Source organism: Zingiber officinale, chromosome 3A (assembly GCF_018446385.1).
Source record: "Zingiber officinale cultivar Zhangliang chromosome 3A, Zo_v1.1, whole genome shotgun sequence".
In the NCBI taxonomy this organism is placed as follows: domain Eukaryota; kingdom Viridiplantae; phylum Streptophyta; class Magnoliopsida; order Zingiberales; family Zingiberaceae; genus Zingiber; species Zingiber officinale.
This window is the reverse complement of record NC_055990.1, coordinates 131,157,066-131,184,895: the sequence shown is the minus strand read 5'-3', so window position 1 is coordinate 131,184,895 and position 27,830 is coordinate 131,157,066. Positions and strand designations below refer to the sequence as shown.

General features: G+C 36.1%; 2 protein-coding genes across 20 annotated transcripts; both read left to right on the top strand.

The window, feature by feature from the left end:
- The first annotated feature begins 213 nt into the window (after positions 1-213).
- LOC122052446 (double-stranded RNA-binding protein 1-like) lies at positions 214-5,656 on the top strand. 7 transcript variants are annotated; one of them, XM_042613961.1, is made up of 7 exons: positions 214-653; positions 3,574-3,791; positions 3,882-4,101; positions 4,445-4,558; positions 4,817-4,909; positions 4,975-5,040; positions 5,121-5,656. In XM_042613961.1, the coding sequence occupies exons 1-7, from the start codon at positions 371-373 to the stop codon at positions 5,414-5,416; spliced, it is 1,290 nt and encodes a 429-aa protein (XP_042469895.1). In that variant the 5' UTR covers positions 214-370; the 3' UTR covers positions 5,417-5,656. The 7 variants fall into 7 exon arrangements, with proteins under 7 accessions (XP_042469895.1, XP_042469896.1, XP_042469894.1 ...); XM_042613962.1 differs by having other exon boundaries at positions 4,445-4,567; positions 4,829-4,909; XM_042613960.1 differs by having other exon boundaries at positions 4,445-4,567.
- On the top strand, positions 5,413-27,830 carry LOC122052444 (pentatricopeptide repeat-containing protein At1g66345, mitochondrial-like). 13 transcript variants are annotated; one of them, XM_042613958.1, is made up of 9 exons: positions 5,810-6,421; positions 6,517-6,622; positions 6,757-6,916; positions 7,117-7,296; positions 7,553-9,345; positions 9,438-9,642; positions 9,746-9,943; positions 19,259-19,327; positions 21,960-22,046. In XM_042613958.1, exons 2-5 carry the CDS (start codon positions 6,598-6,600, stop codon positions 8,823-8,825), a joined length of 1,638 nt encoding a protein of 545 aa, XP_042469892.1. In that variant the 5' UTR covers positions 5,810-6,421; positions 6,517-6,597; the 3' UTR covers positions 8,826-9,345; positions 9,438-9,642; positions 9,746-9,943; positions 19,259-19,327; positions 21,960-22,046. The 13 variants fall into 13 exon arrangements, with proteins under 13 accessions (XP_042469885.1, XP_042469884.1, XP_042469892.1 ...); XM_042613954.1 differs by having other exon boundaries at positions 9,720-9,943; XM_042613956.1 differs by having other exon boundaries at positions 9,703-9,943.

Here is a 27,830-nt window from a genome sequence, read left to right as displayed (position 1 = left end):
TATTCAAATATATATATATATATATATATATTATTAAACTAGTGTATAAACTTCTGTACAACATGACATCTATTCACGAGACGAAAATGGAATTGACAACTTGGAACGTCGAAGTTTTTTATTCTCTAAACACGAAAATAATATGAACTCGTGAAGACTCTCTGCCCAATTTTATTTTATTATCGGGTTTATTTAGTAAATGTAACCGTCCCATCAGTCTCCTCGGGTCGCGCGGCCTACACTGCCGGTTGCACTCCACCAAAACCCTCCCTTTACCCTTTCCATTCCACCGCTACTTTGACTTTCGATTCACTTCCCCCACCCATTTTCCTCTCCTCGTCGCCGATCGCAATCGGGAATCGTCCCGGATATGCACAAGAGCCGGCTCCAGGAGCTCTGCCAGCGCCAGCAATGGTCGCTTCCGGAGTACGCCACCTCACATGACGGCCCTGCCCACAATTTCCGCTTTAGCGCTACCGTCACCGTCAACGGCTCCTCGTTCCACTCCCCCGATCTCTCCCGGACATCCAAGGAAGCTCAGAACAAGGCCGCGCTGGTCGCTTTCGAGCAGCTCTCTGACGTGGTCCCGCAGTCGCCGCCCGTGGACTTACCACCGCCTCCAACCCCTGCACCGGCCCTTCCTATAGATCTTGGTGAGCTTTTCTATTCTTGTATCTTGTATTTTGCGTCTGGGAGTGCTTTTTCGACGGGGAAGCTCGGTTGATTAATGGTTCTATGGAATATGCGCATTGCTTGAGGCGGAATTTTAAATCAAATTTCTTCTATTTGATCTTTGTATTTGAAATCGAAGTTTTTCCATTTTTTAAGTTTTGCTAACATTTTTTTCTCTTGTTTTTTCTTGTTTTGTGTAGGTTTCCGTTGTGTATAGCTAGCGTAGCATAGAGAGGCATCTTCTAGTTTAGTGGCTTAAAATTGACTGAGTATGTAAATTAGCTATAACTTTCAGGCATCATGTTAGCTTTCATTTTATCGATAATTTGCTTAATTCAAGTTTTTCAAATCACCATTTAGTACTCTGCTTATCTTCATATGCATATATCTCTTTTTATGGTGGATTACTAGCTTTGGATTGTTGCTCTAGTTGCCCCAGCAGATTTTTCTAATGCAATTCGAAAATAAATAAATAAACTTTATAATATCAAAACATCCTCTAAAGTTTTTTTTTTTATTGATCTTGTTAAGTGAGACATGATATAAATTTACTGTATAGCCAAGATTTTGAAAAGACATCTGGATGTGTGCAGTAGGGTCAACACATAGTGTGTAGGTTGCTCGCAAGCACAACATAATCATAACCTCGATACAGAATAGGGTGTCGCTGAAAATTGTATGGACAATTTTTTTTGGAGTTTTTATAATTTAAACAATGTTTAAGAACTTAATTAATCTAAACAATCACACAATAGATACAAGAACTTAATGAATAATACCAGAAAAATAAGATTTTAATTCCTCTATGCTTAAAAAACATTATTTGTTGTTTTCTCAATAGAATAATCTGCCCCTTTTGGTGTTACATTTTCTTAAAATTATCAATCAACTAGTTATTTGCACTTTCTTCCGCTTTTTTGTAGCCAATGGATTATGGATCTTGTTTGGCCTTTTGTACTCAAGGTTTCTTTTGATTTTTTGTTGTTCACTCAAATTTGCAGGGATGCTACATAAAGTCAACCATTTATCATTTATTTTTTTCCTGTCCAACATATTCCATTGGTTGTAACTTGTAAGATGATTATGCTTGATAAGAATTTACTTGATCCAATCTAAGATGTGATCTACATGTGGTCACATATTGCTATATATCTACATAATTGGTAGATTAATTTTGCTTTTATTTTGATCAAATAATGATGGTGCATATCACATATGCATACTGCAAAGCCTTGCATAGCACATGCTGCTTTTGGAAACAATTTTAGTAGCCCATGTTATTATCAATTTATATCCTTTTTCAGATAAATTTTGATAATTGATATACCAAAGTAAATAAGAGCAACTTTATTTTCATACAAATAAAATTCCTACTTGCTAGATGGAGATGAGAAATTTTGTGATGTGTGCCTGTTTGTTCCTTGTACATTCCGACTTCAGAATGTTCTCTGCACTTGTAAGACCTGTTCATATTAAGCATGCTAAGTATATGGCCATGCAGTGATTTACATGTGATATTCTAATAATTTACTTATGCTAGTATAATATTGACAATTTGTCCTATAAATTTAAACATTTGAAAGTCTCCATAGGAAACTATTCCATATAATTGTACCATAAAACTTAGATGACAAAATTTCTATGATAAATAGTTTTTAAACTAGTTAGATAATTTTATTTTCGGTGGAATATTTTGAATGCTAATTTACTTGGGAAGAAGATGCTATATGTTTGAGTGTGTTACCATCTCATTTTTTCCCTTCACCTTGGTTTGGATCAATGAAATCATTAGTTTTTGTGTCTTAGGTACCTCTTTTCTTTGACACTATAGGATTTGCTATTTTATTCAAATTCTTTCAAGTTATCATTGAGAACTATGTGAAAAGTTTTTATGCCTTCAAGCAATTCCAGTTATGATATATGACTTTTTTTTGAATAGTTGGGTGAGAAGTATATAATCATGGACTCAATTTGGAGATCAATTTAGATTTTTATTTTCAATTTGATATTGTTGAATTAAAAAATTTTATATGTTCTTTGATATTCAAGAGCGGTAAAAGTTCGTTTAGTTTTTTTCAAAAAAAAAAAATAAAGCCTTTAAAAGTTCTTTTTAAATATTAGAGGTAAAGCAGACTTTTTCTTTGACGATTTGATCTTATTCCAAGTCTATAAATGGGATTAGGATCCCATGAATTTGTTAATCTTTTAGTTTAATAATATTTTCCCTCTAAGGTGAGTCTAAAGTCTGAGCTTTTCTGTGTTACGATATTCTTGTTGCATCAGGCATGTTTTCGTTCTTGAAATTGGACTGGACAATCACAAATAGAACTTAGCCTTGGACTACTTTGGGCATGTTATTTCTATTTTAATTTTTTTGCTTTTGTTTATTGGATAAAACAAATTTTACAAAATGTGTTTTTTTAGTTTGTATTTTTGTTGGGGTATTTATGCCCTCCTCATGCAAGAGATTTATCTTACTGTTTTGAGCTGGAAATTTTCAGAGCTGATGGAAGTTTGCTCAAAAGTTTTCCATCAAGTTTCTTATATATGGTTTAACTTTACATCTTCTTGCAATATATCATCATTGCCACCGAGCAGTGGTTGTTCCAAATATTATGGACTCTTTTAAGATATATATATAATTAGCAAAATATTTCTTAATGCCAAATAGGATCATGGAAGATGATTAATTAACTATTTATTGAAATTAATATTGTTACTTCAGTGGAAAATATTTTTTCCCAGTGTACAGATGTGAAATTCAGGTGCTTTAAAGAATCCTAAATTTCAAATAAATATGGTTTGAGAATTAGTATAATCTAAAGTTAGTTCTGTTTGTAACTCTATCATGTATTTCCACAAGCTGCTATAATAATGACATTTTGTTGAATTTGTTGAAAGGCAATCAAGTTTCATACAAGAACCAACTTCAGATATATCTTCAGAAGCAAGCTAAATGTCTACCAACATATACCTATGTTTGTCATGCTCTTCAATTCAAAGCTACTGTTAAAGTTGATGAGCAAACTTTTGAGAGCACATCATATTGTCATACTGTCAAGGAAGCTGAACATTCTGCTGCAAAAGTTGCTTTGATGTCATTGTTTGGTGATCAGCAGGTGCAAGGGTTCAGCTTTTTAAGCATTATTTTTTTTTACAATCGACAATTGGCTCTGATTCATTAATTTGTTTTTTTTTTTCTTTTGCAGGATGATGGCATTATGTACAAGAATCTATTGCAGGAATTAGTACAAAAAGAAGGGTTGCCTATGCCAGAGTATAACACAACGAGATATGGTGAAAGTCATGTTCCTACTTTCTCTGCCACTGTTGAAATCAAAGGCAAATTATTTCAGGGAGATGCAGCGAAAACCAAGAGACAGGCAGAAACGAATGCTGCAAAGATCGCATATTCTTATCTTTACCAAAGTAAGTTACGGTTTTCCCCCTCAAATATGTCATTTTATGGTTTCTCAGTAGGGGTAGTATGGATGGTAGTCATCCCCACCCATACTATCCTAAAACTACTTTTTTCCTGTCTTGTTAGAAACTTTAATAGTATTACCCCCTGTCAAAATATGATGGTAAGGGTTGTGTGAGATTATTTAATAATTTTTTTTGTTTTATAATTTACTTTAGAAATTTGTTTAACTCATGGAGAATTGTATATATTGTTTAGACAATCAGCTCAAGTGATTTTGAAGTTAGTTTGATTCTTTATCTAGCTATTCTATATGGAATTAAAAAAACAGTTTTATTTAATACCTTTCAGGTAGGTCAAGCAGATTTTCTTCCCATTTATCTTCAATATTGGAAGAGCATATGGAATCTGAACCTGCTGCTTCAACATTAGTGCCAATAATCAACACAAACTCTTCAAAGACAGGTTGTATTGGTGTGTAGATGATTTTCTTGTTTAGCTTATTCTTCAACTTAAGTATACTTGTCTATGCATGGTCTGAGCACTATATAATGTATAAAAACCACATATAATGCTTATAAATTGAGCCTCATTCATATACTCCATCTTCCATCCAACTCATGAGTAGCTATAACAATTTTGCTTTTGGCATACATAATGAAGTCTTAAACGCTATGGTATGGATTTTTATCAAGTCTGATTATAATTGCTAAAATTTTGAAGATGATGGTGCAGAAGATGAACATGACCATGACCATGCCCATGTACAGAAGCAAGAACCTGGAAGTGAAATTAAAATTAGCGAAATCCTGCAAGGTGGACCATTTTACATTCTCTAGTTGTTCATCATGTTTGTTTATAGTTAGCTAATTGATTTGCAGCTGATCTTGGCCATGTCAAGAATCAAGAATCTGCAAGTGCCATTACAATTAAAGAAATTCTGCAAGGTGAATCATTGCACTTGCAATATTAATCAATTTCCAATTTCAATTTGCCTTTTTTTTTTTTTGCATCTGATCGTGGGTAGATGAGCATGATCCTGTGGAGAAGCAAGGGCATATCAGTGCTAGTAAGAATGGAAAACAACCCCTACAAGATCTCCCTGAATCTGGCAGCTCAGCATCATCCTACAGTCCTGACTGCTCCACTCGTCATAAATTCACAAGCGCACACAGTGAACTTCCCATGCCGGGAAGCAGTCGCTCAATGCTGTGCAATAGGGTCCAAGTTTATCCTCGCAAAGCTGACATGGTTTTGCCTGAAGGTGGAACCATTCTACCCTTCAGCGATGATAGCTGGGTCGCCGTCAGTTTGGACTTCTAAAATCCATCAAGGCAATTGTTCTTTAGGCAGCAGACCTTGTCATGTTATAACAATGCGATAGGGCACAGACAGCTTCGTGGGTCATTGCTACGTATGCTCTTTCCATATCAGTATGTGCAGAGACAGATTCCTTGGTTCGTAGAAAGACATTTTATTACACATGGTTTGTGGCTTGAATTGATTTTGACGAGTATTGTTTTCCTTTTTCTTTTAATATTATCATCTATGCTTTTGTGCCCACGAATACTTCTATGCGTTTGCATTTTGGAGTCGCCTTTTAATGCATATGCTATGAACCCTTTCATATGAACTATTTATGAAATTTTCTTGCCTTCAGAGTTCAGAGTATAGCAGAGCCTGTCACCATATGTCACCACTGGTAGATTTGCAAAATTGAACCGTTTAGTACTGGTGAAGCCGGCATATATACTCCTGACATGATGATTTTGTTTTGATTTTCTGATTTATTTCTTCCTAACAGTGTGGTCTAGAGACAGTCAGGGATGGTTTCATTTGTTTTTTTGTTTTTAGAATTTATGATATTTACATGCCCTTAAGAAATTACAGTATTCATGCATGTTTTTAGTGGAGATATCAATTGGATTCAATTTATTGAACAAATTTGCATCAAATATCCTAATCTCTTGAGTTTCTTTTTTACTATGGTGTGAATGAATTTACTGTGCCTTCAAAATAAATTTCGAGCATAAATTAATTCGTTTTTTGAAATTTTGCTTGATTTTTAAGAAATTTAAATTCGAATTTTATTTTCTAATTAACTTAAATCAAATAAGAATTGTGTAAGGCTGACAAGGCACTGTATGGACTGTAAATGGGAAAACGTGGGACCTACTTGTTACACCAACTCTTAGCCAATGAAAAACAAGATTAAGAAATCAAACTCTTCTTATCCCAATGAATAGATCGTTGGTTCCTAGTTTTTCGCTCTTTGCTTTGCGCCGCTCAGAGCGAGAAGAAGAGCGTAGAACCCTAGCTGACACCATGGTGAGTTATACGATGGATCTAAAGGTTGTTTCGATCTTGAACCACCTTTTCCTTCTTTCGAGTAATTAGTGAATTTTTTATTTTTATTGTTGCAGTCGCTGGTCGCCATCGAGCATTTCCAGTATATTCTTCGTGTTCTGAGCACGAACGAACGTTGATGGGAAGCAGAAGATCGCATGTTCGCCCTTACCTCTGTCAAAGGTATTGGTCGCCGCCGCTTCGCCAATATTGTTTGCAAGAAGGCCAACGTCGCCAATATAGATCTCCCGGTTGTTTCGATCTTGAATTGTCTTTTCCTTCTTCCGAGTAATTAGTTGATTTTTTTTTTTCGGTAGTCGCTGATCGCCAACGAGGATTTCCAGCATATTTTCGTGTTCTGAACACGAACGTTGATGGGAAGCAGAAGAGCATGTTCGCCTTTACCTCTATCAAAGGTATTGGCCGCCGCTTCGCCAATATTGTTTGCAAGAAGGCCGACGTCGACATGAACAAAAGGTTGTTCTTTTTCTCCTATGGATTGCTATCCTTGGAGGTTGTTGATCCTAGTGTTCCTTTAAATATCTTTGCAAGTTCATCTTTTTGTTACAGTGAAAGGATCTAAAAGTTTTTTCTTTCTAAATATTCTTTGATTAAGCTGCTCCAGAGTAATCGTCTGAATTTATTTAATTGCGCTAGTAAGTTTCACTTTTCTGTAGGACTGGCGAGCTTTCTGCTGCTGAACTTGAGAATATGATGACAGTTGTTGCGAGTCCACGCCAGTTCAGGATTCCTGATTGGTTCTTGAACAGGAAGAAAGATTGCAGGTATTCTCAGGTTGTTTCCAATGCCTTGGGCATGAAGCTAGGGGATAACCTTGAGAGGCTGAAGAAGAGAAGGTTAGCTTATCCTAAAACTCTTTAAGTTTCTTGTTAGAATATTTCAGTAGATTTTGTCTCTAGATTGCGCATTGTTACTAATCCCTAGAGTTTACAAAGCAATGACTTCAGACTCTCTACTCTTTGTTCTTTGTTACATTGAATCTGCACTCTGATTTGACTTTTTAAACTGTTTCTTTCTTTTCGCTTGTGAATTCAAATTGAATTGCTTAACATTTTTTTTTCTTTCCAAGTTAAATATTTTTTGGATCAATAGGGCAAAATTGATGTTCGTCTCAAAATATGATCCAAGCAGCTACTTCGGCAGTGAATTGATACTTGTTCATCGTCAATCTCTCCACCTCCCTGCTAATTATTCCCACGCAGACTCAGGCCATTGCCGACAACCGCAAAAAGAAACAAATTTTTGCAATCTTTCCTCTATAATCAACGATGTGAGCAACAAAGGTTGGAGCTTAGACAGCCTAACCGCTGGTTTCAGATCAGAACAACTCACCGAACCCCTGGTGGAGAGAGTGATACTTTCCCTCAAGGAACCCATTGACTCAAAAAAGGCGCTAACTTTCTTCCACTGGTGCTCCCAGACCAAACATTTCGAACATGGCCTGCGATCTTATTGCTTCATTGTTCATGTCCTTGTTCGTTCTAGCCTTCTTATCGATGCACGTGCTTTGCTGGAGTCGGCAGTCAGCAAGTATACAGAGAGAGTTGCATCCAAACATGCATCGATTGTGGAGGTGCTTCTTGGCACTTACGAAGCAGTTTTTCCGGGACATCGTGTCTTTGATCTTTTGCTGCAGGTGTATTTGAAGAAGAGAATGGTCAATGAAGCGTTTGATGCTTGCAGATACTTGGGAGATCATGGGCTGGATGCTAATATAATTATCTTTAACACAATGCTTCATGTTTCACAGAGATCTGATCAGAATAATTTGGCTTGGAAGATATTTGAATATATGTTTGTAAGAAGAATATACCCAAACCAAACAACGATTGAAGTTATGATTGATGTGATGCTCAAGGAATGGGTTTTGCCAAAGTTAGTGAGTGTTTTGGATAGAATTCGTGGGAGTAGATGTGCCCCTGACATTATTGTGAACACTACACTGGCTTTTAGGATCATTGAGGAGGATAGGGCTGAAGAAGCAATCACTCTTTTGAAGAGAATGCTACAAAGAAACATGATGTTTGATGATATTGCATACTCTTTGATTGTAGCTAGCTATTGCAAGTTGTGCAAACTGGACTTGGCACTTCAATCCAAGGACGAAATGATCAACAAGGGATGCAACTTGAATTCATATGTTTTCACTTGTCTAATAGGATTTTATTCTGAGGAAGAAAGAATCGAAGAGGCTGTTCAAATGATGGATGAGATGGCGTCAATAGAACTGAAACCATATGATGAGACGTATAATCATCTGATAATTGGTCTGTCGAGAAATGGGTGGACAAATCAGTGCTTGAGATATAGTGAAAAGATGCTGAAGGTGGATTTTTGCCCGGTCTTGGCACTTGCAATGAGATGATAAAGACACTCTGCATAGCAGGAAATATTGAGGAAGCCAACAGAACTCTGACATCTTTGTTAAACATGGGGCTTGTCCCTGATCAGGAAATATATTTGATTCTAATTGATGGCTATGGAACTATGGGGGATTCTCAGAAAATCATTACACTTTACTATGAGATGGTGCATATGGGTCTTGAGCTCAGTATGAGGGTCTATAAGTCCTTGGTTCAAAACCTCTGCAAATGTGGAAAATTGAGTGAAGCTGAGAAATTTATTGGCATTTTGGGGAGGAAAGATTTGACCCCTACAAGCTGCATGTATAATTCATTGATCACAGCATACTGTAACAGAGGTGGTATACAGAGAGCACTTATTTTCTATGATAAGATGATTGAAAAGGAGTTGGTGCCATGTTCAGATGCTTTAATGCTTCTAGCAAAGAAAATGCTGTAAATAGCTGAAATTTACAGCTTATCATAGGTTAGATGTGCATGATCCTGTACAGGAATGAGAGCCAGCAATTGCAATTCAGAAAGGTCAAACCCAACTAGATTAAAACACTACGGTTAAGGTTTTTTTTATCAATTTTGATTATAAATGCTAAAATTTTGAAGCTGATTGTGTATAGGATGCGCATGACCATGCACAGAAGCAAGAACCTGGAAGTGCCATTTAAATTGGAGAAATCCTACAAGGCGAACCATTATACATGCTACAGGTCATAGGTGTTCATCATGTTTGTTTATAGTTAGCTAAATGATCTACAGCTGATCATGGCCATGTCGAGAATCAAGAACCTGCAAGTGTCACTACAATTAAAGAAATTCTGCAAGGTGAATCATTCGCTTTCAATATTAATTAAAATCCTATTTCAATTTGCCTTTTTTTTTTAGCATCTGATCATGGCCAGATGAGCATGATCCTGTGGAGAAGCAGAGCGTATCAGTGCTAGTAAGAATAGAAAACAACCTCTACAAGATCTCCCTGAATCTAGCAGCTCAACATCATTCCTACAGTCCTGACTGCTCCAGTTGTCATAAGTTCACAAGCACACAGCGAACTTCCCTTGCGCGGAAGTAGTCTCTCACTGCTGTGCAATAGAGTCCAAGTTTATCCTCATGGTTTTACTTGAAGGTGGAATCACTCTACCCTTTAGTGATAATAGCTGGGTAGCGGTCAGTATGGAATTCTAAAATCGATCAAGACAATTGTTCTATAATTTTAATATGGTCATCATCTATACTTTTGTGATACTAATATACATTTGCATTTTAAGGGAGATGCCATTTGATGTAGACGCTTTCATCTCTTTCATATGCACGGTTTGTGAACTTTTCATGCCCTCAAGAAATTATAGTATTCTTGCATGTTTTTCATGGAATAAGAGTTAGTGCGATGTACAATTGGATTCGGGTTCCATATTTTTATTGAACTAATTTGCATCAAATATATCCTAGTATCTTAAGTGTTAATATAAAATTTTGACAATAATTCGTTGTGCCATCAAAATAAATCGCAAGTATAAATTAATTTGTTTTTTTAAATGCTTGATTTATAATTTTATTATTTTTTAAGTATCTCAAACCAAATAAGAATGGGCAAAAGTTAAAAGAGATAAAACGATGTCTTGTTATATTGTTATTTTGAAAATATTTTCACTTTTAGTATTATAATGGCTAGTTGTTTAACTAAGTAGCTAATATAAGTTATAGCTGTTTTAAAATGATTATAATTAATTTCAATTAAGTTTAATGAAGTTTAAGTAATTTTGATAAGTTGATAGATATTATTTTCATATAATAAAATTTTATATATAATAATTTTAATTTAAATGAAATAAATAATTTTTTTATATATAATTAGATTTTTTTATTTTTTTGTTAAAAGACTGTCTTTTAATTTTTATTCGATAAAATTTTAATGTGTAAAAAAAACTTCAATTTCGATTTGACATGAGTCGTCTCAGTGTCCGACCTCATTTAAGAGCATCTTCAATGAAAACTTTATAATATGTGATTTATGTTATAAATCTTTCATTATAACTCCTCTCTTAATACATAGGTAGATTTATAATTTTTTTATAAACTTGTCTCAAAATCTTAGGACTAGGTTTATAGAAAAATAGTAAATCAAAATCTTAGGACTAGGTTTATAGAAAAATAATAAATCTTGCTGACTAAAATATGGCCAGTTAGAAAATGGATTGTAATAGCAATTTTAAGTTGTACTTAATTAGTAATATGGAGAGAGATAATTTTATTTAAATACCCTTGATAATGATCTTAAAAGTATATTCTAGCTGGCCAGATTTTGGCCATTTAGCATTGCCCTAAAATGTCTCCGATCGTCCCTTAAGAGAGCCTGCCCAGTCACCCTTTAAGATCGCCGATCAACTATTGAGGGAGAATCAATTCACTCGCTCGGGAGAGTATATAAACATTATACCTGCACTTTTCATTAATTGTATGAAAAAGTTGGATAAAATACACGGATAAGTTACAGGCCTACTTGTTAAATTCTGTAAGATTGTAAGTGATTAGCATTCCAAGGTCTATCTAGTCTTCGACCTTCAGCTTCTTCAAGATAATAAAAGCTCGAGGTGAGTTTTTGTATCACTTTAAAAGGTTCTCTCCATTGGGGTTCTATCTTGTTGACGTCTCCTACCAATTTGATATGTTTCCACACCAGATCACTTCCCGATGCTCAGATTTGGGTAATGTTTTGGTAACGGGTCTTCTAATATTCACTGAGAAAATAAGGTGACAGTTTTCTCTGCGAACTATCACTCACTGGGGCCTTTCCTCTGTGCCTATTACGAACATGCCCTTCTCCAGAAGATCCCTGATGCAGATCCTCTGGCTCCACTTGTTCTAGCGGTGTATGAAATGACGCCCTAGGACAACGGAGAGGGGAGAGAGGTGCAGGAAGTACTCGAGCTGGATCCTCCTCTTGAGCGCGCCTCTCTCGGTGATGTACTATTGCAGATGCTGCAGGTTGTGGCGGTGGCAGAGTATCACCAGTGTTTGCTTGTTGTTGTTGCAACGCCCTTTGAAATCGGGCCTCGATGAGTAGATCCATATCTTCTTGTGTTAAAGTAACAGTAGTAAGTTTCCCAGCTTCTTCCATCTTAAAGTTTTAGATTCAGGCGAAGATTCCCACGATGCCAAATTTGATCCTGCCTGAAAGCTGGAAGATGGTATGCTAGTTTTGGTAGGTGGTTGCTCCAAGGACGATGAACCTCTAGAGATCTGGAAGAACTCCTCGACGATCCTGCGCATACTTAGACGAATCAACAAAGCGTTAGTGACCTAAGATCGGGGTGGGAATTCCTAGCTAGGCCCTCCGACGCTTAAGTTAGTTTCCTCTCTTGCAAGTGGAAGAATAACAGTAGCAGAAAACAAAGCTTCAAATGCAGAGAGTTAGGGTTGAGTCTGTTTGCGTACCTGGCCAACGGAGAGGATTCCCTCTTTTATAATACCTTATTTAACTTTCGTAGTCATGAGTTTATCCCCAGTTTGTTAGAGTTTATTAAGAGATGGGAAAAGTACAACCTGAACTTCGTGCCTAGATGTACCTTCTTTGTCATTTGTGAGTTGAGTTCTTCATGAAGTGCTTGCGAGAGTACGTCATTGTAACTACTCAATGAAGGGGCTTTGAGGGAATATTCCTCGACAACTTTGTGAGGCTGTCTTAATGTTGTCTACCACTTGTCTACTGAACATATCTTGATCGGTCACCTATCTCAACCAGTCTTTTGTTACATGTATCTCAGTCAATCATATATTTGGGATACCTTTTGTTGCAGATACCCCGACGAGGTAGATAACCCGACCGGTTATATATTTAGAATACCTTCTATGGTAAATAACCTGGCTGGTCATATATTTAGAATATGACTGGTCATATATTTGGAAACCTTCTGTGGTAGATAGCCTGACCGGTTATTGCCTACTTGAATATATACATATAAAGAACATTATATTTAGCCAACCTTTATCTCGCTAGTCGTATTCAGGAATCCTGACCAGATTAAGCCTATTTAGGCCCATCTGGCCTTTCCTGACCGAGTGAATACGTTAGACCTAGCATATCATTATTCGGTCAGTCTTTGTCCGACCATTCATATAATACAGGCTTAATAAGACTAGACGCCTTTAAGTCCGACCGGGCACATACATAGAACCTTATATTCAGTCGGTCTTCACGCGATCACTCATATATTGAAGGCTTGAAAAGGCTAAACACCTTTAGGCCCGTCCGGATTTATATCTGTCCGGGCATACGCATGGAAGCCTTCAGTCAGCCTTTGCTTTACTGATCATATTTCATAGACTAAACAAGATTAAATGCCTTTAGGCCCAGACGAATTTATATTCGTCCGAGCATATGAATGGAAGCCTTCATTCGATCGTCCTTTGCTTGACCATTTACATATTGAAAGCTTGATATATTTAAGCTCCTCTAGGCCCGACCGATACTTTTCGCTTGGGCATATACAGAGAAATTTATATTCGATGGCTATCATCTGGCCAATCGTACGCTATATCTTAGATAAGGCTAAGTATCTTAGCGTCCGACTGATCCTTCCCGTCTGAATATATACATAACCTTATGCTCGATCGGGTCTAGACGTCACCCCCTCTTCTTAGCTTTAATTATCACATCACCTGAAAGACTTACTCATAAAAACCCGTATCAGTGGTGAAATGAGAATGGCAATTCGTGTCATTGGTGAAATGAGAAATTTCATCTGTGCCAATCGATAATTGATGTAGTTTGTCATGCGAGATCAAGCATTGCTAAATACCTTAATAACAGGTCTAACATAAGAAGTTTCCTTCGTCCTTTTGTCTTTAAAAAAAAAACCTACGTACAAAAATATTTTGAATAAGAGATAAGTTGTAAGGAAAAAAATAGAAATTTTATTGTAAAAGATAAAAGGTAAAGATGAAAAAGTAAATGAAATATTAAATTGTCTATTTTATCATTTTAAATTATATATTTGTCTATAAAGAAAATAATTAAATAGTAAAAAAAATATTAAGGGGCGTTTGGGGTAAGAAAATAAAGGTGGAAAATAGGAATGAAAATAAATGATTATCATTGTTAATATTTAAATTATATAAATAAAAATATGAATAAAGGAATGAATTCTTATACTTGGTAATCACTCATTCCTATATCAATCTCTCAATCAATCGATTACTTTATTTTCATTAATAAAATATTCTCTTAATACCAAAAATAACTATAGTGGGTTCTGCCGCCGACAAAAAGGAAAAGGAGCTTTGCCTTTTTCACCGCCGCCACCCAACTCCACCGGCCAACGTCTGACACCAGTCAGCGGCCCTCCCGCCAGCCACCAGCCGCTTCGAAGTCGGCTAAAGTTGCTGTCTCAAATAGGTGCCAAGACCAAGCTGCTACTGTTGGAGATTGCGCCTGCCGAACAGCCCTGCGTCGGATCTATTTACGTCGGCCAAATTCTTGTGCCGCGACATGTGCCACCGGCTCTTCCTTCCTTCTTGTACTGTTGCTCATGCAAGGAAATCTGTCGGTAACTTCTGGTCTCCGTAGAAAGTCATTCACGTTTTGAAACAACACGTGAACTTCACGTTTTGAAACAAAACGTGAGCAGTAATCATGAAATTCAATTCACGTTTTTGAAATGTGAACAGTGTGCTGGTTACATCAATGGTTTTTTGCCTTTGAATAGCAACAATAGTTGTTGTTGTTCATTATAAATTTGAACTCATTAGTACTAAGGGTAAAATTAAAAATTTATTTGATTCTCATTATTGATATTGACTCGAAACAAACACTGATAATATAATCTTGATTTTCATTCCTATTGACCCCATAATCAATCTCATTACTATTCCGATTCACAAATTTAAACAAAACGGTCCGTTAATTGTAAAAACATTATTTCACATGAAACTAAGTGTAAGAAAATTGTATTCCATTTTTACCCTTTTGAATTTTTGTTTCTCTATTTCCATCCCATGAAAAAAAACACTACATTAGAATTGGTCATGGTGATACAATGAGTTGGTGGATTAGGGTTTATATGGTGTCCGGAATCTCGACCCTTCTCCATCTCATCGAGGTTCATTTCTATGCGAGCCACGGTAGTTCGATACCTCTCCGCCTGTCTCCATTGCTCCCTAACTCTTGTCTCGAAATATGATCCAAATCACTACTTCGGCGGTGAATTCGTTCTCGCTCATCGCCAAGCTCTCCACCTCCCTGCTAATGATTCCTACGCAGACTCAGTCCATTGCTGACAACCGCAAAAAGAATCAAATTTTTGCAATCTTTCCTCTATAATCAACAATGTGAGAAGCAAAGGTTAGAGCTTTGACAGCCTAACCGTTGGCTTCAGATCAGTACAACTCACCGAAGTCCTGGTGGAGCGAGTGATACTTTACCTCAAGGAACCCATTGACGCAAAAATGGCGCTAACTTTCTCCCACTGGTGCTCCCAGACTAAACATTTCGAACATGACTTGCGATCTTATTACTTAATTGTTCATGTCCTTATTCGTTCCGGCCTTTTTATCGATGTGCGTGCTTTGCTGGGTTGACAGTTAGTAAGTATACAGAGAGAGTTGCATCTAAACATGCATCAATTGTGGAGGTGCTTCTCGGCACTTACGAAGCAGTTTTTCCCGGACATCGTGTTTTTGATCTTTTGCTGCAGGTGTATTTGAAGAAGAGAATGGTTAATGAAGCGTTTGATGCTTGCAGATACTTGGGAGATCATGGGCTGGATGCTAATATAATTAGCTTTAACACAATGCTTCATGTTTCACAGAGATCTGATCAGAATAATTTGGCTTGGAAGATATTTGAATATACGTTTGTAAGAAGAATATACCAAAACCAAACAACGACTGAAGTTATGAATGATGTGATGCTCAAGGAAGGGGTTTTGCCAAAGTTAGTGAGTGTTTTGGATAGAATTCATGGGAGTAGATGTGCCCCTGGCATTATTGTGAATACTACACTGGCTTTTGGGATCATTGAGGAGGATAGGGCTGAAGAAACAATCACTCTTTTGAAGAGAATGCTGCAAAGAAACATGATGTTTGATGATATTGCATACTCTTTGATTGTAACTAGCTATTGCAAGTTGTGCAAACTAGACTCGACACTTCAATCCAAGGAAGAAATGATCAACAAGGGATGCAGCTTGAATTCATATGTTTACACTTGTCTAATAGGATTTTTTTCTCAGGAAGAAAGAATCGAAGAGGGTGTTCAAATGATGGAAGAGATGAGCTCAATAAGACTGAAACCATATGACGAGACATATAATCATCTGATAATTGGTCTGTCGAGAAATGGATGGACAAATTAGTGCTTGAGATATAGTGAAAAGATGCTTGAAGGTGGATTTTTGCCCAGTCTTGACACTTGCAATGAGATGATAAAGACACTCTACATAGTATCGTGGAAACCAACAGAACTCTGACATCTTTGTTGAACATGGGGCTTGTCCCTGATCAAGAAATATTCTTGATTCTAATTGATGGCTATGGAACAACTGGAGATTATCAGAAAATCATCACACTTTACTATGAGATGGTGCATATGGGTCTTGAGCCCTGTGAGGTTTTATAAGTCCTTGGTTCAAAACCTCTGCAAATGTGGACAAATGAGTGAAGCTGAGAAATTTATTGGCATTTTGGGGTGGAAAGGTTTGACCCCTACTAATTGTGTGTATAATTCATTGATCATAGCATATTGTAACAGAGGCGGTAAACAGAGAGCACTTATTTTCTATTGGATGATTCAAATGGAGTTGGTGCCATGTTCAGATGCTTTTATGCTTTTAGCCCTAAAAAAAAAAATGCTAGAAGTTGAACAGTGAGATTTCAACAAAATTCAAATGGTTAGATGTTTATATTGCACTCTCGAGACTGAATTTTGTTTGGTAAGTGGTCTACACATTTAGAAGAATTTGACATGATCACCTCGAGAGATGGTTATGATGGGAGGAGTTTTTACTTGCTTGAAAGGATAGCATCTAAGGAAGTTAGGCTATATCATTCAGTAGGAGTTATGAAAATACTATTTTCCAGGGAATAATACTCCAACAATATGTATATATGAGCATTAATATAAGAAAAAATGACTCATACATTCTACGAAATCAAGTATAATGCATCATGCTTTTGCTCTTCAGCTCTAGCACACCTTTTCTGTTAGCAAATTAAAGAACTTAACTGTGTTACGAGCAAGATAGCTTGCCGTGTGTTGAAGTAGATGGCCTGTCCTTATTCAAGTTTTTTGGAAATGAAAATTGCATACTCATGCTTGAGTACCCTTCTCTGCTGATGACTATAACTTCATACTTTATGATGAACTTCATTCTTTATGGGTCAAGTATTTTGGCTGCCTTGTTTCCATTCATTGCAAATTTTGGTTCACTCATTGAGATGAGGCTCATTGTTGGTTGACTTCTTGAATGTTTTGAAGCCACTGGGGCATGTTGAAAAGAAGATACATTTGAATGAAGACAATTCAGTGCATGGTTTTTGACTTCTTGAATGTTTTAGTTTAGTGCATGGTTTTTGACTTGAAGAACACTAAGCAAGTCATGCATTTATGATGGCAAAACTTCCAACATGCTTGAATTTTCTTTGGGAGTTTGTATTTAGCAGCAAGATCTGCACTTGTAACATTTTATGACTTTGGGGCAAACCGTTTGTTGATTCATTTACTTTCCCAAAATGAAAATTGCTGGCTTGGGCATTCGAACAATAATAAGCAGATCCATGCATTCAGGATTGTGCAGATTTAAGCTACCTTGTTGGACGTGTGTGAAGAGAGAATCAAAAGTAAGTTCATCTCTTTTCCTTTCAAATGTGATGTTGGCTATCTCTTTTCACTCAAAGTTTCCATGGATATCTCTAGCTAATGGAATTGTGCTAGGAGATGGATCTTTTTTATAATCCATTGTGGGGATGCGTGTTTGGTGGTCTAAAATATAGCAAGATCCTGGAGAAAGAAATGTGAAAGGAAAGAAATCCCCGGTCAGCCGGGACCAACTAGACGAGCTCGAGCTTGCGGCCATGATGTCGTGAACTCGCAACAACCACTAGCTCGTAACCTCTCAGCAACTGCTATGAGTTCATGGAGTCACTGTGAACTTGCATGGCCTTTCTGCTCGCAAAGACCGTGGAGAGGTTAGCTACAATGTCATCGCGAGTTTGCAGTGAGTCGGAATGAGTGTGAGTTTGTGGTGTGGCCTTGACTCACTTGGTATCGCTGCTACAAGCTCGCAATGCCCATTTTTTTTATGTTTGAGATTGAGATTCACAATCAAAGTTCATTATTCTTGTAGTCATTTTTTTTTTTGATCAAGTATGAAAAGATTATTTTACCTGGTTTTGGATGGATGAAAAATGTGTCAAAATTGTTTGTGGATGAATTTAAACTCTGTCCATCAATTATTTTTTCAATAGGTGAATGAATAAAAGTGTTTCAACTCTCGTACCATTCATTTTTTTATATTTAATTTATATTTTAGAGCAAATATAAGATAAATTCAGTCTTTTGAAAGATAGATGGGTGACATTAAAATAAATTTTCAATCATAAGCAAACAAATAAATAAGTGATAATTTATAAGGGAACAAAACAATGTCTCCATGGAATGCCCAATTGATTAGAGGGTGATAGAATTATTATAATGGGGTAAGAGTTCAATTCTTATCGGACACATGCACTCAGAGAAAAAACCCTCCCATCCCTTATCCACTTGGACAGTCGACTATAAGCTGACTCATGATTTTTCTCCCCTCATATAACTTGGAGACGGGTTGTGAAAGATAACTGAGATAAATATAATCACTTTTTGCTATAATAGAAAAATAAAACACTACTACAACGACTACTACTACTAATAATAATCACATTTCATATTGCAACGTGATACGGGTTATGATAGGTCGGTCTGGCAAATGAAGGAGGGGTCAAGGTCGAGAAGGATAGGAAAGGTATAAAGCCAGTCGAGTGAAGGCCGAGTGAGTATCCATATGCTCATACACGCTCGGCCGGGTAGAGCCCGACCGAGCGTAGAGGCACTTAGCTTTTTGTATAGTTTTAATATATTACAGGCCGAGTAGAGGCCGAGAGAACATCCATATGTTCATACATACTCGGTCGGGCAAAGCCCGCCCGAGCATAAAGACACTTAGCCTAATATATGATTTCTAGTACATTACCGGCTGATCGAAGGCCAAGCGAGTACCCACGTGCTCATACACACTTGGCCGGGCAAAGCCCGATCGAGCATAAATGGTTCTATGGAATATGCGCATTGCTTGAGGCGGAATTTTAAATCAAATTTCTTCTATTTGATCTTTGTATTTGAAATCGAAGTTTTTCCTTTTTTTAAGTTTTGCTAACATTTTTTTCTCTTGTTTTTTCTTGTTTTGTGTAGGTTTCCGTTGTGTATAGCTAGCGTAGCATAGAGAGGCATCTTCTAGTTTAGTGGCTTAAAATTGACTGAGTATGTAAATTAGCTATAACTTTCAGGCATCATGTTTGCTTTCATTTTATCGATAATTTGCTTAATTCAAGTTTTTCAAATCACCATTTAGTACTCTGCTTATCTTCATATGCATATATCTCTTTTTATGGTGGATTACTAGCTTTGGATTGTTGCTCTAGTTGCCCCAGCAGATTTTTCTAATGCAATTTGAAAAAAAATAAATAAACTTTATAATATCAAAACATCCTCTAAAGTTTTTTTTTTTATTGATCTTGTTAAGTGAGACATGATATAAATTTACTGTATAGCCAAGATTTTGAAAAGACATCTGGATGTATGCAGTAGGGTCAACACATAGTGTGTAGGTTGCTCGCAAGCACAACATAATCATAACCTCGATACAGAATAGGGCGTTACTGAAAATTGTATGGACAATTTTTTTTGGAGTTTTTATAATTTAAACAATGTTTAAGAACTTAATTAATCTAAACAATCACACAATAGATACAAGAACTTAATGAATAATACCAGAAAAATAAGATTTTAATTCCTCTATGCTTAAAAAACATTATTTGTTGTTTTCTCAATAGAATAATCTGCCCCTTTTGGTGTTACATTTTCTTAAAATTATCAATCAACTAGTTATTTGCACTTTCTTCCGCTTTTTTGTAGCCAATGGATTATGGATCTTGTTTGGCCTTTTGTACTCAAGGTTTCTTTTGATTTTTTGTTGTTCACTCAAATTTGCAGGGATGCTACATAAAGTCAACCATTTATCATTTATTTTTTTCCTGTCCAACATATTCCATTGGTTGTAACTTGTAAGATGATTATGCTTGATAAGAATTTACTTGATCCAATCTAAGATGTGATCTACATGTGGTCACATATTGCTATATATCTACATAATTGGTAGATTAATTTTGCTTTTATTTTGATCAAATAATGATGGTGCATATCACATATGCATACTGCAAAGCCTTGCATAGCACATGCTGCTTTTGGAAACAATTTTAGTAGCCCATGTTATTATCAATTTATATCCTTTTTCAGATAAATTTTGATAATTGATATACCAAAGTAAATAAGAGCAACTTTATTTTCATACAAATAAAATTCCTACTTGCTAGATGGAGATGAGAAATTTTGTGATGTGTGCCTGTTTGTTCCTTGTACATTCCGACTTCAGAATGTTCTCTGCACTTGTAAGACCTGTTCATATTAAGCATGCTAAGTATATGGTCATGCAGTGATTTACATGTGATATTCTAATAATTTACTTATGCTAGTATAATATTGACAATTTGTCCTATAAATTTACACATTTGAAAGTCTCCATAGGAAACTATTCCATATAGTTGTACCATAAAACTTAGATGACAAAATTTCTATGATAAATAGTTTTTAAACTAGTTAGATAATTTTATTTTCGGTGGAATATTTTGAATGCTAATTTACTTGGGAAGAAGATGCTATATGTTTGAGTGTGTTACCATCTCTTTTTTTCCCTTCACCTTGGTTTGGATCAATGAAATCATTAGTTTTTGTGTCTTAAGTACCTCTTTTCTTTGACACTATAGGATCTGCTATTTTATTCAAATTCTTTCAAGTTATCATTGAGAACTATGTGAAAAGTTTTTATGCCTTCAAGCAATTCCAGTTATGATATATGACTTTTTTTTGAATAGTTGGGTGAGAAGTATATAATCATGGACTCAATTTGGAGATCAATTTAGATTTTTATTTTCAATTTGATATTGTTGAATTAAAAATTTTTATATGTTCTTTGATATTCAAGAGCGGTAAAAGTTCATTTTAGTATTTTTTTTTTAAAAAAATAAAGTCTTTAAAAGTTCTTTTTAAATATTAGAGGTAAAGCAGACTTTTTCTTTGACGATTTGATCTTATTCCAAGTCTATAAATGGGATTAGGATCCCATGAATTTGTTAATCTTTTAGTTTAATAATATTTTCCCTCTAAGGTGAGTCTAAAGTCTGAGCTTTTCTGTGTTACGATATTCTTGTTGCATCAGGCATGTTTTCGTTCTTGAAATTGGACTGGACAATCACAAATAGAACTTAGCCTTGGACTACTTTGGGCATGTTATTTCTATTTTAATTTTTTTGCTTTTGTTTATTGGATAAAACAAATTTTACAAAATGTGTTTTTTTAGTTTGTATTTTTGTTGGGGTATTTATGCCCTCCTCATGCAAGGGATTTATCTTACTGTTATGAGCTGGAAATTTTCAGAGCTGATGGAAGTTTGCTCAAAAGTTTTCCATCAAGTTTCTTATATATGGTTTAACTTTACATCTTCTTGCAATATATCATCATTGCCACCGAGCAGTGGTTGTTCCAAATATTATGGACTCTTTTAAGATATATATATAATTAGCAAAATATTTCTTAATGGCAAATAGGATCATGGAAGATGATTAATTAACTATTTATTGAAATTAATATTGTTACTTCAGTGGAAAATATTTTTTCCCAGTGTACAGATGTGAAATTCAGGTGCTTTAAAGAATCCTAAATTTCAAATAAATATGGTTTGAGAATTAGTATAATCTAAAGTTAGTTCTGTTTGTAACTCTATCATGTATTTCCATAAGCTGCTATAATAATGACATTTTGTTGAATTTGTTGAAAGGCAATCAAGTTTCATACAAGAACCAACCTCAGATATATCTTCAGAAGCAAGCTAAATGTCTACCAACATATACCTATGTTTGTCATGCTCTTCAATTCAAAGCTACTGTTAAAGTTGATGAGCAAACTTTTGAGAGCACATCATATTGTCATACTGTTAAGGAAGCTGAACATTCTGCTGCAAAAGTTGCTTTGATGTCATTGTTTGGTGATCAGCAGGTGCAATGGTTCAGCTTTTTAAGCATTATTTTTTTTACAATTAATAATTGGCTCTGATTCATTAATTTGTTTTTTTTTTCTTTTGCAGGATGATGGCATTATGTATAAGAATCTATTGCAGGAATTAGTCCAAAAAGAAGGGTTGCCTATGCCAGAGTATAACACAACGAGATATGGTGAAAGTCATGTTCCTACTTTCTCTGCCACTGTTGAAATCAAAGGCAAATTATTTCAGGGAGATGCAGCGAAAACCAAAAGACAGGCAGAATGCAAAGATCGCATATTCTTATCTTTACCAAAGTAAGTTACGGTTTTCCCCCTCAAATATGTCATATTTTATGGTTTCTCAGTAGGGGTAGTATGGGTGGTAGTCGTCCCCACCCATATTATCCTAAAACTACTTTTTTCCTGTCTTATTAGAAATTTTAATAGTATTACCCTCTGTCAAAATATGATGGTAAGGGTTGTGTGAGATTATTTAATAATATTTTTGTTTTATAATTTACTTTAGAAATTTGTTTAACTCATGGAGAATTGAATATATTGTTTAGACAATCAGCTCAAGTGATTTTGAAGTTATTTTGATTCTTTATCTAGCTATTCTATATTGAATTAAAAAATCAATTTTATTTAATACCTTTCAGGTAGGTCGAGCAGATTTTCTTCCCATTTATCTTCAATATTGGAAGAGCATATGGAATCTGAACCTGCTGCTTCAACATTAGTGCCAATAATCAACACAAACTCTTCAAAGACAGGTTGTATTGGTGTGTAGATGATTTTCTTGTTTAGCTTATTCTTCAATTTAAGTATACTTGTCTATGCATGGTCTGAGCACTATATAATGTATAAAAACCACATATAATGCTTATAAATTGAGCCTCATTCATATACTCCATCTTCCATCCAACTCATGAGTAGCTATAACAATTTTGCTTTTGGCATACATAATGAAGTCTTAAACGCTATGGTATGAATTTTTATCAAGTCTGATTATAATTGCTAAAATTTTGAAGTTGGTGGGGCAGAAGATGAACATGACAATGTACATGACCATAACCATGTACAGAAGCAAGAATCTGGAAGTGAAATTAAAATTAGCGAAATCCTGCAAGGTGGACCATTTTACATTCTCTAGTTGTTCATCATGTTTGTTGGACCATTTTACATTCTCTAGTTGTTCATCATGTTTGTTTATAGTTAGCTAATTGATTTGCAGCTGATCTTGGTCATGTCAAGAATCAAGAATCTGCAAGTGCCATTACAATTAAAGAAATTCTGCAAGGTGAATCATTGCACTTGCAATATTAATCAAATTCCAATTTCAATTTGCCTTTTTTTTTTTCATCTGATAATGGGCAGATGAGCATGATCCTGTGGAGAAGCAAGGGCATATCAGTGCTAGTAAGAATGGAAAACAACCCCTACAAGATCTCCCTGAATCTGGTAGCTCAGCATCATCCTACAGTCCTGACTGCTCCACTCGTCATAACTTCACAAGCGCACACAGTGAACTTCCCATGCCGGGAAGCAGTCGCTCAATGCTGTGCAATAGGGTCCAAGTTTATCCTCGCAAAGCTGACATGGTTTTACCTGAAGGTGGAATCGCTCTACCCTTCAGCGATGATAGCTGGGTCGCCGTCAATTTGGAATTCTAAAATCCATCAAGGCAATTGTTCTTTAGGCGGCAGACCTTGTCATGTTATAACAATGCGATTGTGCACAGACAGCTTCCTGGGTCCTTGCTGCGTATTCTCTTTCTATATCACTATGTGCAGAGACAAATTCTTGGTTCTCAGAAAGACATCTTTGTGGCTTAAATTGAATATTGATTGATGAGTATTGTTTTCCTTTTCTTTTAATATTATCATCATCTATACTTTTGTGACCTCGAATACTTATATGCGCTTGCATTTTAGGGGAGTTGCCTTTTAATGCATATGCTATAAACCCTTTCATATGAACTATTTATGAAATTTTCATGCCCTTAAAAAATTTAAGTATTCATACATGTTTTTCATGGAATAGGTTAGTGGAGATATACAAATTGGATTCAATTCAATAAAATATTGAACTAATTTGCATCAAATATTCTAATCTCTTGAGTTTCTTTTTTCCTATGTTGTGGATGAATTCATTGTTTTTTCAAAATAAGTCTCGAGGATAAATAAATTTGTTTTTTAAAGAAAATTTGCTTGATTTATAAGAAATTAAAATTAGATTTTTTTATTAACTCAAATCAAATAAGAATTATGTAAAAAAAAAAAAAAGGTGATTACAATTCGATTCGACCCGAGTCATTTCTGTCTGGTTCCAACCCGCACGCGTGTTCGACCCTTTCGACCTCACCTTAAAGCATATGTAAATGGAAAAAAAAAGAGTGGGACCTACTTGTTAAACGACCTCTTATCCAATGACAAGCATGATTAAAAAATCAAACTCTTCTTACCCAGTTACCCTAATGAATAGATCGATCGCTCCTAGTGTTTTACTTTTTGCTTTGCCGCCGCTCACTGCGAGAAGAAGAGCGTACTAGAACCCTAGCTGTCGCCATGGTGAGTTCTACGATGGATCTCCCGGTTGTTTCCATCTGGAATTGCCTTTTCCTTCTTCCGAATAACTAGGGGGTTTTTTGTTTTCGGCGGTCGCTGATCGCCAACGAGGATTTCCAGCATATTTTCGTGTTCTGAACGCGAACGTTGATGGGAAGCAAAAGAGCATGTTCGCCTTTACCTCTATCAAAGGTATTGGCCGCAGGTTCGCCAATATTGTTTACAAGAAGGCCGACGTCGAGATGAGCAAAAGGTTGTTTCATTTTTTCTCCTATGGATTGCTATCATTGGAAGTTGTTGATCCTATCGTTCCTTTAAATATCTTTGCAAGTTCATCTTTTCTGTCACAGTGAAAGGATCTAAAAGTTTTTTCTTTCTAAAGATTCTTTAATGAAGCTGCTCCAGAGTAGTCTTTTGAGTTTATTTCATTGCGTTAGTAAGTTTTACTTTTCTGTAGGGCTGGCGAGCTTTCTGCTGCTGAACTTGAGAATCTGATGACGGTTGTTGCGAACCCACACCAGTTCAAGATTCCTGATTGGTTCTTGAACAGGAAGAAAGATTACAAAGATGGCAGGTATTCTCAGGTTGTTTCAAATGTCTTGGACTTGAATCTGAGGGATAACCTTGAGAGGCTGAAGAAGATAAGGTTAGCTTATCCTAAAACTCTTTAAGTTTCTTGTTAGAATATATCAGTAAATTTTGTCTTTGGATTGCACATTGCTACTAATCCCAAGAGTTTGCAAAGCAATGACTTCGGACTCTTTGTTCTTTGTTACATTGAATCTGCACTCTGATTCTATTTTTTAAACTGTTTCTTTCTTGTCTCTTGTGAATTCAAATTGAACTGCTTAACATTTTTTTCTTTCCAAGTTAAATATTTTTTTTGGATCAATAGGGCAAAATTGATGTTCGTCTCAAAATATGATCCAAGCAGCTACTTCGGCAGTGAATTGATACTCGTTCGTCACCAATCTCTCCACCTCTCTGCTAATAATTCCCATGCAGAATCAGTCCACTGTCGACAACTGCAAAACGAACCAATCTTTTGCAATCTTTCCTCTGTAATCAACGATGTGAACAACAAAGGTTGGAGCTTTGACAACCTAACCACTAGTTTCGGATCAGTACAACTCACCGAACCCCAAGTGGAGCGAGTGATACTTTACCTCAAGGAGCCCACTGATGCAAAAAAGGCGCTAACTTTCTTCCATTGGTGCTCCCAGACCAAACATTTCGAACATGGCCTGCAATCTTATTGCTTCATTGTTCATGTCCTTGTTCGTTCTGGTCTTCTTATCGATGCGCGTGCTTTGCTAGAGTCGGCAGTCAGCAAGTATACAGAGAGAGTTGCATCCAAAAATGCATCGATTGTGGAGGTGCTTCTTGGCACTTACGAAGCAGTTTTTCCCGGACATCGTGTTTTTGATCTTTTGCTGCAGGTGTATTCGAAGAAGAGAATGGTCAGTGAAGCGTTTGATGCTTGCGAATACTTGGGAGATCATGGGCTCGATGCGAATATAATTAGCTTTAACACAATGCTTCATATTTCACAGAGATCTGATCAGAATAACTTGGCTTGGAAGATATTTGAATATATGTTGGTAAGAAGAATATACCCAAATCAAACGACGACCGAAATTATGATTGATGTGATGCTCAAGGAAGGGGTTTTGCCAAAGTTAGTGAGTGTTTTGGATAGAATTCGCGGGAGTAGATGTGCCCCTAGCATTATTGTGAACACTGCACTGGCTTTTAGGATCATTGAGGAGGGCAGGGCGGAAGAAGCAATCACACTTTTGAAGAGAATGTTGCAAAGAAACATGATGTTTGATGATATTGCATACTCTTTGATTGTAGCTAGCTATTGCATGCTGTCCAAACTAGACTCCGCACTTCAATCCAAGGGCGAAATGATCAACAGGGGATGCACCTCTAATTCATTTGTTTACACTTGTCTAATAGGATTTTATTCTCAAAAAGGAAGAATCGAAGAGGCTGTTCAAATGATGGAAGAGATGGTTTCAGTAGGACTAAAACCATATGATGAGACATATAATCATCTGATAATTGGTCTATCAAGAAATGGGTGGACAAATCAGTGCTTGAGATATAGTGAAAAGATGCTTGAAGGTGGATTTTTGCCCAGTCTTGGCACTTGCAATGAGATGATAAAGACACTTTGCATAGTAGGAAATATTGAGGAAGCCAACAAAACTCTGACATCTTTGTTGAACATGGGGCTTGTCCCTGATCAGGAAATATATTTGATTCTAATTGATGGCTATGGGACTACTAGAGATTCTCAGAAAATCATTACACTTTACTATGAGATGGTGCATATGGGTCTTGAGCTCAATGTGGGGGTCTACAAGTCCTTGGTTCAAAACCTTTGCAAATGTGGAAAAATGAGTGAAGCTGAGAAATTTATTGGCATTTTGGGGAGGAAAGGTTTGACCCCTACTAGCTGCATGTATAATTCATTGATCACAGCATATTGCAATAGAGGTGATATACAGAGAGCACTTATTTTCTACGATGAGATGATTCAAAAGGAGTTAGTGCCATGTTCAGATGCTTTCATGCTTCTAGTCACAAAAATGCTGTAAATAGCTGATATTTGCAGCTTATCTCATAAGGTAGATGTGCATGATCCTGTACAGGAACGAGAGCAAGCAATTACAATTCAGAAAGGTGAAACCCAACTAGATGAAACACTATGGTATAGATTTTTATCATGTCTGAATATAATTGCTTAAATTTTGAAGCTGATCGTGCAGAAGATGAACATGACCATGTACAGAAGCAAGAACCTGGAAGTGCCATTAAAATTGGTGAAATCCTACAAGGTGAACCATTATACATGCTCTAGTTGTTCATCATGTTTGTTTATAGTTAGCTAAATGATTTGCAGCTGATCATGGTCTTGTCAAGCATCAAGAATCAAGAATCTGCAAGTGATGATAGCTGGGTCGTGGCCAGTTTGGAATCCTAAAATCGATCAAGACAATTGTTTATACTTTTAATATTGTCACCATCTATACTTTTATGATACTTCTATTCATTTGCATTTTATGATTTTAAGGGAGTTGCCTTTTAATGCA